At 39.8% G+C, this 15,180-nt stretch overlaps 1 protein-coding gene across 2 annotated transcripts; it reads left to right on the top strand.

Moving 5' to 3' along the window:
• Nucleotides 1–464: 464 nt before the first annotated feature.
• Nucleotides 465–5,751, top strand: LOC123517636. Of its 2 annotated transcripts, none has more exons than XR_006678518.1 (2): nucleotides 465–518; nucleotides 5,419–5,751. XR_006678518.1 is itself a non-coding variant. In XM_045277936.1 (2 exons), exons 1-2 carry the CDS (start codon nucleotides 630–632, stop codon nucleotides 5,571–5,573), a joined length of 429 nt encoding a protein of 142 aa, XP_045133871.1. In that variant the 5' UTR covers nucleotides 525–629; the 3' UTR covers nucleotides 5,574–5,751. The 2 variants fall into 2 exon arrangements, 1 of the variants encoding a protein (XP_045133871.1); XM_045277936.1 differs by lacking the exon at nucleotides 465–518 and adding an exon at nucleotides 525–903.
• Nucleotides 5,752–15,180: the final 9,429 nt, after the last annotated feature.

The following is a 15,180-nucleotide window of genomic DNA, read 5'->3' as shown; positions in this document are numbered from 1 at the left end:
GATTGAATTTGTGTGACATTATGAGCAATCTTGAAAAGTGGTGTAATTAATCTTAGATGAATTAAAATTAGAAAATACAATACCGTATAATATATTACCTGCAGTAAGAATAAGTCTTCACTTAGAATAACACGATTGCAACTTGCAACGAACTTCCGAAACTGGTGGCAGCGGTGGGATATTATTGCAATTGCAATCGTTGCAGGCGTATAGTTGAGAGTGAAGACAATTAAAATTTCGATCAAGTGCATTGGATGTCACGGATGTAGCGGATGTTAACGAGTAAATATTGAGAACTTTTTAATGTTGCTTAATTGTAGATGAAACATATAGTTCATAAATTACGTCAGCGCTCGGTATCGCTTAACGGTAAAGCGAATCAGCAGCCAGCCGTCACAACCTCTAGAATGGCGCAGTCACCCCCTACATCTCCGTTTTCCCCCCCTAAACCGGCTTGCATCAGTACGGGGGAAATTGCGGAAGCGATCACTGACAATGCAAGGGATAATTTTTCCAAGGTAATTGGGTTACCATATTTTTGTGGAGGTGAAGAAAGAAGCCCGTCGGTACCAAATGTAAAATGTATCGCCAGCGCTCACGCATGGATAAAGGATTTAGAAAATAGAACAATGACAAACTGGACAGACGAAGGGAGGATAGAGTTGGCCAAGCAATATGCATTAGACAGTGCATATACTCATATGACACACTGTGCAACGCAACATAAAAATGATTGGGATGATGTGAGAAAAGCATTCCTTGATATTTATCCAGAGGATAGATCGCTTCCAAGCCTGATCAGTGAATTGTCATCAGTAACTCGACAGCCCAGAGAAACCATAACAGAGCTCTATATCAGAGTAGAAGGGATTGTGGCAAAATTAGACAGCATGAAACCCACAGGTAAGGAAGTATATAATGATATATTTGTCTCCATCATTGTGAATGCCTTGCCTAAGGATTTTTCTTATATCCTTGCTGATGCAGATATGAAAAAGCCTTTATTAGTATACAAAAAAGCTCTCAAATATGTAGCGTCACACCCCAGCCTTCAGCTACACGACGCTGCAGTACGCAAAGAAAATAGGGTTGTCCCAGTAAACGCAGTGACAGTGAATGCTGTTACTACAGATCACACGATGTATCGCCCTCAGAATGTCAGAAATATACATTGTCAGAGGTGTGGGCGAAATAACCACACCATTCAAAATTGTAGAACCATAGAATGCTTTAGATGTCACAAGTGGGGACATTTCGCGAGTCAGTGCACAGTGAAATTACCACCAATACCACCAAGGGCGAGGCCCACGGTAACTTGTTTCACCTGCGGGGTACAGGGGCATGCGAGTAAGGACTGCATGAACAACTCACGTAGGTACACCACATATCAAACACAAAAAAAAACGCCAATTTACCACCAACGCAACCACATGAATCGGTGGTAATCACAGCGGTGAATAGTGACACGGGAAATGTTTCTATTGAAGTTCAGATTGAAAATGAGAGTGTATTAGCCTTGATGGACACGGGGGCAGGGGTATCTCTTGTATCGCGTGACGTTGTAGACAAACTTAAAAAAAAAACACATTATTCCAACAAATAAGGTAATTCGCAATGCGAGTGGAGATGAAATGTTGACTTCAGGAAAGACTAAGCTAACTTTGACAATTGGAGGTAAGATATACACACATGATTTTGTGATCAGTGAAGATAGAGCCTTGCCATCACAGATAATAATAGGTTTTGACTTTATGAAAAGATATAATGTGAATCTAAATACCAAACCTCTGCAATTATATATTGAAGGAAGGAGAATTGTTATTGTAGAAATACCCATGATGCATGCCATCATGATAACTGAGAGAAGTGAAAAGGAAGCAGTAACAAATGAATCAAAGGATAATCCCAGTTATAAATGCTCAGTAGCTCAGACATCAATATTACAAGGAGTACGAGTGAGTTATGTGACCTTAGAAACAAAGTTAGTGGATAGTGATATCGCTATATTCGAGCCAGTTAAAGGAGTTATAGGGTCTCAGTTTTTATGTCCAGGTTTAGTGAAATTAGAAAATGACATGGAGAAGAAGAAATCTAGGTTTGTGGTGAGGTATATAAATTTCTCGAGTGAACATGTGCCGTTAGAGCCAGGGAAAACATTAGGCTACTTACAGTCATGTCAGAGTGAGGTTCTGCCAAGCGGGAGTGATGAATATACAGTGAATGGTGTGACAGAAGAAAATGAAACAGATAAAATGAAGGCCTTTTCAGAAATCATTAATCACATGTATCCTGAGGGAACAAGGAAAAATCAAATATTGAAAGAATTAGTTGTTAAATACTCCTCTGTCTTTGCTAGTGATGACGACATTCCAAGTATATCACCCTTTTCTATCACACCATTCAGTTACAGTCCAGACCTACGTCCAAGAAACCTTATCCCATCCCAGCTTGTTTTTATGATAAGGTAGCTGAACAAATTAAAGTAATGGAGAGCCAGGGTATTATTAGACCATCCAGATCAGCATTTATCTCCCCAGTTGTTCCCATAGTGAAAAGGATGGAAAAATTAGATTGTGTGTAGATTTCAGGAATTTAAATCAGCATGTGCTGAATGATTCTTACCCATTACCTAATGTGAATAACATTTTGCATAACTTGGGAAAAGGAAAGATGTTTTCATGCCTTGACTTGAAACAAGGTTACCATCAAATACAGTTAAATGAAGAAAGCAAGCCCTGGACTGCATTTGCAACACCAAATGGATTATATGAACATAATGTGCTACCTATGGGTTTAAAGGATTCTCCTGCGGCATTCTGTAGAATTATTAATCAGGTATTGGCTGGATTGACAGGATCTGATACTTTTGTTTATATTGATGATATCATAGTTCAAGGAACAGATCTAGAAAATCATGTAAAGAATTTGGAGAGGGTTCTTCTACGCTTGCAAGATGCTCAGTTGAAAGTAAACCTGAAAAAATGTAATTTCTTTAAGGATAGTGTAAATTATCTAGGACATATTATATCAGCCGAAGGGTTGAAAACACAGCCTAGCAAAATTGAAGTTATTAAGAACATGCCAGCCCCACAACAGTGAAAGAATTACAGTCCTTCATTGGAATGGCTAACTACTATAGGAAGTTTGTGAGAAACTATGCTGAGATAGCTGCTCCCTTAACTAAACTAACAGCAGGAATGGTGACTGGAAAGAAGAACAATAACCACATAATGTGGAATGAAGAAGCTGATAGGGCTTTTAAGACCTTGAAGCAAGAATTAACACAAAATGTTGTTTTGAAATTTCCAGACTTCTCAAAGCCATTCTTTTAACGACGGATGCTTCGAGCTTTGCCATCGGGGGATTAATACAACAAAGGGATAGCATGAATAACCTAAGACCCTTATCATTTTTTAGCAGGAAACTGAACAAGGCTGAACTTAATTATAGTACTATTGAAAGAGAGGCTCTGGCAATTGTATATGGGCTTAAGGTAAACAGAGATTTGTGCCTGGGTTACCCTATTTATATTCTCACAGATCACAGACCATTAGTATGGTTGTTGACCACCTCAAATGCAAATAGCAGGATAGTTCGGTGGCAATTAGCTGTTGCAGAGTTTGATATTAAGGTGGAATATATTCCTGGAAAAGCTAACAAGGTAGCAGATCATTTATCCAGGTTGAGGGAAGTGGAAATAAATGAAGGAAATGAACATTTGTTAGCAATAACAGAAAACACAGAAGAAAATATGGTGGATTGGAATCTGAAGGAATTAATAAGGTCACAAGATAACCATGAATTTTATGGCTTATTGAAGAAGTTAATGAGAGAGAATTTAACTGAGCAAGAAATAAAAGGAAAATTAAGTAAGCACAATATTGATAAGAGGTATAAGAAGTTAAAGATATCAGAATTGTCTCTAGACAATAATATGCTTTACAGAGTAAGTCACAACACATATGGAGAAATGACGCGTCAGATATTAGTACCCGAACAGTTTGTGCACACTGCTGTACACCTCGGCCACTCTTTGCCAACCGCGGGGCATGGTGGGCCATCCGTTACCTTAAGTAGGTGTCAGAAATTTGCATATTGGCCAAAAATGAAGGAGGACATTGAAAGATATTGCAGGTCTTGTCTCATCTGTCGTAGGCTTAAGAGGTCGGGGGACGCCCCAGCACCACTGAGAAGATACCCGGATGTTGAGAGACCTTTCCAGCGCATACATATGGATATTGTTGGTCCCATGGGTAGATCGGATAATGGATATATGTATTGTCTTGTTGTGATAGATGTGCTTACTAGATATTTGATTACAAAACCACTGAAAACCAAGTCGGCCGCAGAAGTTGCTAGAATATTTTTTGATGAAGTGATTTGTAAACATGGTATACCTGAGATGTTAGTGACAGACCAAGGTAGGGAATTTGTCAATTCTATATTACAGGGATTAACTGAGTTACTGCATTTCCGACATAGCAAAACTACAGCTTACCATCCTCAAGCAAATGGGATAGTTGAAAGATCAAATGCAACCTTGATTAACATACTGCGCACTTTGGTGCAAGATAATATGAATATCTGGGATACAATGCTCCCAATAGCTACATTTGCATATAATAGTGCTTACCACACAAGTATAAAAGAAAGTCCTTTTTATCTCATGTATCTCAGAGATCCAACCATCCCATTTGAAATGATGAAAGAGGAACAAGTTTGGTATAATGTTGATGATTTTAAGCAGGAGATGGCAACAAAAGCAAATAGGGTATATGCTAGGTGTCAGCAATATTTAGAAGAAGCTAAGGAATAAATGAAAAGGCTCAATGTAAGAAGGCAAGGATAAAGACTATTCAAGTTGGAGATAGAGTATATGTCCGCCGAGTACCCACTGCAGGAACCCCCGCAAAGTTGCAACCCGCATATACAGGTCCTTATAGAGTGACAGAAAAGGTGAGTGATGTAGTGGTCAAATTAAGAAACATTAGAAATGGTAAGATGACAACATTACACACTGACAGAATAAGAATTATCCATGAAGACAATGCTACCCCTCAGATGAACCCGAATGTCAGACGAGCATATCCGGTACACGAGCCAGGTGAAACAAGGGAAACCAAGTTGACATTGCAGACACTAGATCCTTTTCCAGTGTTCTCAGGGATGTAGAGCACTGTGTAGATTCAGAATCGGATGACAATTCACTATCAGAAGCGAGTCATGGTGTTGATGAGGAAATTCATAATGTAACTGAGAATTTGCAAGAAGAATATCAAGGTGAAGCTACCACGTCAGTCCCATACAGTTTACGGTCGAGGACAAGTGTGCCGAATCTTCCGTTTGTAATGCATAAGCCCTTAGAATATGGTAAAAGAAAATAAATAAAATAAAATAAAATGAAATGTTCCTTTGCAGACTGTGGGGCTATGCATGGGATACGTTCAAGCCTGGGATGTACCCCAAAGCTCACCTCCTCAACAAGGGATGAGTTTCTCCCAAGACCATCAACTACTTGTAACTGGACAAGCTTATGTGGTGCCTTTTTTGTTGAAATTGGAGGATATCTATGAGCCAATTAAAAAAGCCATCAATATCACTCAGAATATAATATATAATTTAGATGAAATTGCAGGAGATGATTTTATCATCAATCAGAATATGATATATAATTTAGATGAAATTGAGGGAGATGATTTTATCTTGTTTACCTCTTTGATTTCTCAGCATATCCTGGCTTTTCAAGAAAGATTAAAAATTTGCATGCTTCAATGCAGGATTTCCTAATGCATATTGTGGCCAATGACATTCCTCAACCTAGAAGGAAAAAAGGGGGCAATAAATTTTATAGGATCTTTTGCAAACACATTATTTGGGACTGCTACACAAGATCAAGTTGATATTATTCATAAAAGATTACAATCGTTAGACTCCTTCACAGAAGAGGAAAGAAAACTCCTCAATGTTCATTCCCATGTTATCAATGTCACTCTCAATGAACTAACAAATGTTCATCAAACATTGGAAAAACTAGAAACTGCTACCCGTGTTACTAAGACCCTTATGACTAAGATGGAAAAACATATAGAAAATAATGAAAATCCATTCTTTCACTGGAGATTTTACTGCATGTCCAGCTAGCCTTGACATCCATTGCAGCTGATCATATTAATTTTAAGATAGGATTACAAAGTATGATGGAAACCCATATTTCTCCTAATATTGTGACAAATGCATTTTACTACAACTTTTAGATGAGATATCAGTTAAACATGAGTTATTGTTTCCTCCTAAACCAGAATATTTAGGATTACACAGAGCTGCTATTCGTGTAATCCATAAGACTGCATTACATGACTTGAGCTTCTACTTACTCGTTCCTTTGCGAGGAATTCCAGCTGACACCTTTGATGTCTTCAGGATGACCTCCCTTCCCTTTCCTATTTCTAAATCAGATGCTTTTTTAATGCATCAACCTTCAAGGAAATATTTAGTGATTAACAAGGCAAGAAATCAATTTTTTTGACTGATGATTTTGATGATTGTAGGATGTCTGATGATATATTGATATGTCCTCCCAACCAACCTATATATTCCACTAACACTGATTGTTGTGAGGTTGCTATTTTTCTGCACAAGCCTTCTGTCTCTGATATATGTAACACGCTGATTGTGAAGTCTTTCAAGCCTATTTTTGTTGATCAGCCATCTGGGTGGAATTATGCCACAAGCAAACCACTAGATATTACTGTGAATTGTAACAACTCCTCCATTCCTACTACTAGACACATTATTAATGGTACTGGCCTTCTGAAAGTGAGTCAGGGTTGTTCTATACATAGTGATACATTTTCTCTCCCTGCTTCCTCTCATTATATTGCTGAAGCTCCTATGGTTATTCAACCTTATCCCTTACTACTCCCATTGCCTTCTCATCCTGGGAACATTCTGTTATTGTGAATACCACTAATATCAGCATTCCCGACAGTTTTGGTCTTGAGCCCTGGTCTGTCCCAAAATATATTGCACATATGCAGCCGCTGGCGAAACAGTCCCCTCCTACGGCACTCGACTGGCACAACTGGAAGGACTGGCTCTGGATCCTATTGCCTATTGGGGTCATCGCGGCCGGCCTGGTGGCCTACCGCATCTACCGACCCTGTGCACTCCTTGGCTTGGCACAGGCTGCGCCAGCCCAGGTGACTGTCAGCACACAACGCCAGCTCAATCCAGAGGACACCGCTTATCACGCATGCCCTCACCACTAGCAGTTCGCGCCGGGACGCGCTACTAAGGATGGGGTATGTCATACCCTGGCATGCCACAGCCTGGTGGGACATAGCGTGATGCAGCAGTGGCACAAGGATGTAAATAATTACGTCTACGGGAGAATTGTAAAGGGACCCTGCTGTGAACACGAGAGTGAGAGGCCTAACATAAACAAGAGAGAGGAAGCCAGACCTCAGATATTACGCAGACCCAAACAAACACTCAAAACAAAATACTCTGGTTACGACGTTGGAGAGTGGTATAGTCAAGACGTGTTTCCCCACGTGTAGTTGAACAGGATGGGTGGTTTTAAATGGCCAATGAACAAGCAGTATTTCATGTTTAGACCAATGGTGAACGTGCTATGAGACTAGGGAAAAGTTGAGCCTATGAAACACCAGTAAGGCAATGTTGTGTATACTACGTTTAAGGTTGTTTCTACTACGTTTAAGGTTGTTTCTACATTACCTTCGTATGTGTTCTCGTCCTTACATTGTCACACGTGGACCTCCACATGTCTGATCTCTGAATGGTAGATGGTAAAATGGGCGTGGAGAAAAGGTACGAAACCTTGAGTATTTAAAATAAGCAGAAACCAGCAAGAACTTATCTAGAATCTTGGCAGAAACGAGAGGAGAAAGCGGAAGGCAGTGGCCGAGAGGAGGAGAAGAAACATTCGAGTCATGGACAGACTCTTTCTTGTATTAGTGAGTAAAGCTCTATAGTTGTTAATGCAGTCTAAGACAATGTTTATGTCATTTAAGTGAAAGGAGGAAACAAATATAGGATGTGTATTTATTAGGATGTTATATTAAGATTTTATGTATGTGTAGTGCAATTCCACAGTTGATGCATTAAGATATATAATATTGAGGAGATAATTACATATGATATATTGTGGTGTATACATTATATGGGCATTTATAGAAGTCAAGCATTGAGTTGATATTGAGATGCATCAGCTGTGAAATTGGCACCTAATGTTTGTGGTTTTATTGTATGTGATTAACATTGATGAAGGATTTACGGAGATAAGGATTTATGGAGATGAGCTTAACATTTCTAAGGGCATTGATTGAATTTGTGTGACATTATGAGCAATCTTGAAAAGTGGTGTAATTAATCTTAGATGAATTAAAATTAGAAAATACAATACCGTATAATATATTACCTGCAGTAAGAATAAGTCTTCACTTAGAATAACACGATTGCAACTTGCAACGAACTTCCGAAATCTTTACTCTATCGTATAATATTCATATATGATATACTAAAGCTCATCCTAGACATGTAGGAAAAGAACCTGGACCTGAAACATTTTTTTGTTTTTCCATCAAAAATGCAGAAATACAATTCTCAACACTCAGACCTACTAAAAAGCCATATTAAGATTTAGTAATAAGCCCATTCAAAACCAGCGAAAAGAATGCCCACGACGAAATTTCTTCATTGAAAGACTCCAAAACTCAATGAGCAGTAATCAGCTTAATTTTTATCACACTTTGCTTCTCACACAAGCTTTTCTCATCATGGTCCTTTGTATATATATATATATATATATATATATATATATATATATATATATATATATATATATATATATATATATATATATAAATATAAATTAATTAATACAAAAGTTTGTTATCTTATTTCATTCAAGTTTCTTGTTGGCATTTTTAGGTGCTTCTTCCCTCTTACCAACGTGTGCTATTCTTTAATCATTCACTTTCGCAGATTTTGCTTTTCCATAACGAGTTAGGTACTGGTCTGTGTAGTACGTTTGTGTGTTCTCTTTCATATGTATAGGGCAGGCTAAGGTTGAAATACAGAAAATATTAACTACACTTCTCTCAACCCCTTAAAAAAATTATATATCATATTTACTTCTGAAGGTGTCTGGATACTCCTCTCCTGAAATAGCCCAAAGCGTAAGAACAAGGGAAAAAAAGCTGAATAAAGCAGCAAGCTCCACCGATTACAATAAAAAGGATGAAGTAAAAATAATGTTTCATTCATGCATTTTTTAGAATGAATGAAAGCAATTTGAAAGTCTTGTATGTGGATGATGCATAAGTATCATGAAGAGGCAGAAACATGGAGTCAGCTACTTTACAAATTCTGGAAATACATAGCGGCAAAGGACTACAAGAAATTAAACATTGCAGTAGGGAATGAGAGAATGGCGGCAACCAGCTAAAGGATGAAGTTTATAAACGAAAATAATAGAAAGAATAGATACATGGGTACTTATGAATTCCATCTTAACTAAACTGTGCGAGTGAAATTCATCTATAGCATGAATATATACTCCATACATTGTGGAAGGGTTCAACATTTCGTTTTCTTTATTCCCTACTTCATTGCATTTTGTATAGCACGTGTCATATCAACTTTACTAAATCAAGTCAAGAAAAATGTGCGAGTACTGATGGAGATGTGCGTGTAACCTCCCACATTATTAAGGTCTTAGAGAGGATAATAGTAAAAGACATGACTACATATCTAGAGCAAAATGATCGAATGAACCCAGACCAACACGGTTTTCGTGCTGGCGTTCATGTCTCTCATGCACAATTTCTCGCCCATTATGAAACAATTCTAGAAAAACTAGAATGTGATAAAAATGTCGATGTGGTCTACTTTAATTTTGCACAAGCTTTTGACAAGGTGGACCACGGAATTTTACTACACAAAACAAGGGAGATGGGAATTACTGGAAAGCCCGGGGTGTGGCTACACTCTTTTCTCACTGACAGGAAGCAGTGCGTAGCGGCTGGCGCTGCAATATCTCAGCCATCGGTTGTCATCAGTGGGGTGCCACAAGGATCAGTCCTTGGGCCTTTAGTATTCATAATACACATCTCTTATATCAACAGGCATGTACTGCACTCGTCTGTCTCTTCCTTTGCCGATGACACCAGGGTGTTAAAGGAAGTTACTTCAACATACTGATAAAATAAACTAATCTGGCATCACTTTACCTGTGGGCAGAGGAAACCAACATCTCGTTTAATACCAACGAATTTGAACATATGACGTAAAATCCTTGATGTATCAGAGGAGATGAATACACATATACAGCACCTGACGGTTACCAGATAGACACCAAAAACTATATAAGAAACCTAGGGATTACCTTCAGCTGTGACGGAAACATTACCCGACATATACTCGTACATGATGTGGTAAAGAAGGCACGAAGTTAGGCTGGCTGGATTCTTCGTATTTTCCGGACACGAAAAACTTCCAATGCTGACGCTCTGCAAATCTCTCGTCAGCCTTAGAAGCGTATTACTATCAGCTATGGAGTCCGTGGAGAGTCGGAGAGAAGCAGTCACTAAAAACAATTCAATGATCGTTCACCAGTAGAATAACTGCAGTCCAACATCTAGACTACTGGGCAAGGTTACGTCAGCTCAATCTCTACTCACTCGAAAGGCGAAGAGAAAGGTACGGTACGGCCTTTGCTAAATTGAAAAGTACACACCAGAACGAATACGATAATCAAGACGCTAAAAACAAATGCCTTCGCTACAAGAGGACCACTCCTTTTAATGCACTGCCCAGAAGCCTGCGTGACTCACAAGAACAGAGTCTTGAAAGTTTTAATATTAAGTTCGACAAATTCTTACGAACAATACCTGATCAACCCAAGCTGCCACATTACCATCTCAGCGCTGTCAGCAATAGCATAATAGACCAGTTGGCGCAGAGACGAGCAGACGGGTTATACTAGTGGTGGCGCACCAGCGTGACCACGGGCAGAAGCTACTGTCTTCAACTATCTCCATAGGCTCTATAGGTGTGTGTATGTGTGTGAGTGTGTGCGTGCTTGCTTGCGTGTGTGTGTGTGTGTGTGTGTGTGTGTGTGTGTGTTTCACTGTTTGATCTGCTGCAGTCTCTGACGCGACAGTCAGACGTTACCCTACGGAACGAGCTCAGAGCTCATTATTTCCGATCTTTGGATAGGCCTGAGACCAGACACGCACCACACACCTGGACAACAAGGTCACAACTCCTCGATTTACATCCCGTACCTACTCACTGCTAGGTGAACAGGGGCTACACGTGAAAGGAGACACACCCAAATATCTCCACCCGGCCGGGGAATCGAACCCCGGTCCTCTGGCTTGTGAAGCCAGCGCTCTAACCACTGAGCTACCGTGTGTGTGTGTGTGTGTGTGTGTGTGTGTGTGTGTGTGTGTGTGTGTGTGTGTGTGTGTGTGTGTGTGTGTGTCGAACATGGTTGTATGTGTGCATCTCTTCAAGGATGTGTGCAGAAGTGTAATGTAATTTTCAAACATATCCAAAGCCTTCAGAAAGCACCTCTCCTCATGTTCACTTCCTGCGCGACACCAAACCTGCAAGCACGTGACCTTGTTTCCATTTTATTGACATGAAATTCCCTAAACTATGTGAAATTCAATATCTCATTGCACATTTCATTCTTTTATACAAAAATGTTACAGCCGCAATCATTCCCCCTCACCTAACTTCTTCGGCAAACCCTAAGGAAAAAAAACTTGTCAGGACCACCTCGGACTACTCGTACATGAGCACTTCTGTATAATATTGTGGTGAACATGCTGCTTTAAGACTGAATTGATCCGTAAAGGTTAAATGAGTTTGTTCCTCTCGTGGGAGACGAGGCGGCAGCGTATAGTGTGAGGGAGCAGTCGTCACCTGGCTAGTTATTGAACGTGTTGGGCCTCCTTGTTACTATTCCTGTCCAGGCGACGGAAGGTAGGGGCAATGGGTAGGTGTGGGAAGCGTGAGAGGGGTGGCTTAAATGCACATTATGTGTGTGTGTGTGTGTGTGTGTGTGTGTGTGTGTGTGTGCCAGCCAGACGTTACCCTACGGAACGAGCTCAGAGCTCATTGTTTCCGATCTTCGGATAGGCCTGAGACCAGGCACACACCACACACCTGGACAACAAGGTCACAACTCCTCGATTTACATCCCGTACCTACTCACTGCTAGGTGAACAGGGGCTACACGTGAAAGGAGACACACCCAAATATCTCCACTCGGCTGGGGAATCGAACCCCGGAGCTCTGGCTTGTGAAGCCAGCGCTCTAACCACTGAGCTACCGGGCCGTGTGTGTGTATGTGTATGTGTGTGTGTGTGTGTGTGTGTGTGTGTGTGTGTGCGAGTACACATATGTGAGTTGACATAGTGATTAACTGAGTTTGATGGGCAGGCAGAGAGAAACACACATATAGAGAGGAAGACTGACGCACAGAAGAAAACAAACCGACGGACGAACGGACAGATAACATCGATTGTCATGTACAAGTAAATATTTTCTTCTTTGGAATGAAGAGTGAAATGGAATATTGAATCTCACACTTCCTGTCTCTCTTATACTTCATTTAAACACACACACACACACACACACACAACCGGTAGCTCAGTGGTTAGAGCGCTGGCTTCACAAGCCAGAGGACCGGGGTTCGATTCCCCGGCCGGGTGGAGATATTTGGGTGTGTCTCCTTTCACGTGTAGCCCGTGTTCACCTAGCAGTGAGTAGGTACGGGATGTAAATCGAGGAGTTGTGACCTTGTTGTCCCGGTGTGTGGTGCGTGCCTGGTCTCAGGCCTATCCGGAGATCGGAAATAATGAGCTCTGAGCTCGTTCCGTAGGGTAACGTCTGGCTGTCTTGTCAGAGACTGCAGCAGATCAAACAGTGAAACACACACACACACACACACACACACACACACACACACACATAATTTAAATGGATGACATATGAGGAGAGACTAAAAGCTATGGATCTACCAACCCTGGAACAGAGAAGATAGAGACGGGATCTGATACAAGTTTATAAATTGATTAACGGAATGGATCAAGTGGATAATGAGAAACTAATCCTGAGAGAGGAATATGACATTAGAAGCACAAGATCGCATAGTATGAAACTGAGAAAGGGAAGATGTCTGAGAGATGTTAAAAAATATAGTTTCCCTCAAATATGTGTTGAGACTTGGAACAGTGAGGAAGTGGTGTCAGCAACGAGTGTGCATAGTTTTAAAGAGAAATTGGATTAGTGTAGATATGGAGACGGGGCCACACGAACATAAAGCCCAGGCCCTGTAAAACTACAACTAGGTAAATACAACTAGGCACACACACACACACACACACACACACACACACACACACACACACACACACACACACACACACACATACACACACACACACACACACACACACACACACACACACACACACACAGACAAACACAAACACCCTTCCTCACTAAGCCTAACCTCACACCCTATGTTTTTTTATTTCTTAAATTTACATGAGTGACCATCCTCAAAAAAAAAAAAAAAAAAAAACTCTCCTCCCTTTACAGATTCCTTCTCGTCGATCAAAGTGGCAACTCTCGGGCTATTCAGTCGCTCCCATTATCGGCAACAGGGGACGAAGTGGAAAGGAAGAGGGGAAGGGCGAGTGGAAGAGGGTTGGGAAGCTTTTTGTTTGGCTTTGCAATTACTGAGTGAAACGAGGAGCACCGATTCCTACAGAGTAAAGGAATGGGGGAGGATGTGGAGGGAAAGTATGAGGAAATATGGGGTATTATAGGTGCGACACTGCCCTTGAAGATCACATAAATGACTTAGGTTTGGACAACTACTTCACATTTTTTCTTGTTTATACTGGTCAGTGTATTGCAATAGATAATCTAATGCCGGCATGTATATATTTTTCTTGGGTACTAACCAATATACTAATCTTTAAATATGAACCTTACCTTTACATTGTCCATACTAATGCCTATTGTTATAAACATGTTCATTTCTTTAAAAATTTATCATAGAGAAAATAATTTAATCATCAAATATCTATTATTTTAATTTTCATTTCAAGCTGATAAATTACGCCCTTCAAGATTTCATTTTTCCGATGGCTAAAACATAAGAAACCTCTGTAAATCTTATTTTAGTAGAATTCCCTGCGCGTTATCTCTCTCTAGCAACAATTTCATTACAAGAGCATCAAACAAAACAAAAAAAGTAATGAATTATTTCTTACTGATTGGACTATAATGAGCTTATATTGGTTAAATATTTTCTATTTTTTCTCATAACAATTTATTTTGATATTGTAACCTTTATGTTTGGGTCGCTTTTCCTTCACTATATTTTTTTCCTTCTTCCATCCAAAAATTCTCCTTTTTCTTTATTGTTTCATCTCCATTAGAGACTTAGAATTTCATTTGTAACAGCATAACCCTCTCTCTCTCTCTCTCTCTCTCTCTCTCTCTCTCTCTCTCTCTCTCTCTCTCTCTCTCTCTCTCTCTCTCTCGTTTCCATATTTTTCTTTGCCTAGAAATCCGGAGATCATTTCCTCTTTTATTTTTCTACACATCATTTCAGAAAATTCATTACTTCAAATATATTCACCTTAAAACATATTTTTACTCACTCCTATACTGTAGTGTACAGTGCAGTATCTCCACAATCTTCTATAATCTTTCTAAAACTATTTCCCGTTTATTTATCCATGGCGTTGTTGCTCTTTTTTCCGAATCCTTTCTGAAATTACTTTGCACTCGTAATTCTCTTTCTTATAATTTCCATCCTTTCTCAAGTTATCTTTCCCCTTTATTCTTCTTCAACAGCATTTTATATTTTTTTTTCGAATGTTGCCAGAAATATTCTTCTCCTTTACTCTTCCATACTATTTCCGGCCTTTTTTTCAAAGCCTTTCCCGAACAATTTTCTTCTTTTTACTCTCCTGCACACCTTTCCTCCCTTTTTCCTATATATCTTCACTTCGGTCAGGGCTTGCCTATTATCCTCGCCACAGCCACGTAAACAGAAGCATTTGTCTTCCTGGTCAGTGGAATCCTAATATTTTTCCCCTTACACGCCACAGTTGGAGAGACGGAAGG

This window comes from Portunus trituberculatus, chromosome 42 (genome assembly GCF_017591435.1).
Source record: "Portunus trituberculatus isolate SZX2019 chromosome 42, ASM1759143v1, whole genome shotgun sequence".
Taxonomy (NCBI): domain Eukaryota; kingdom Metazoa; phylum Arthropoda; class Malacostraca; order Decapoda; family Portunidae; genus Portunus; species Portunus trituberculatus.
The sequence above is the reverse complement of the archived record's forward strand: the minus strand, read 5'-3'. Positions and strand labels throughout refer to the sequence as shown.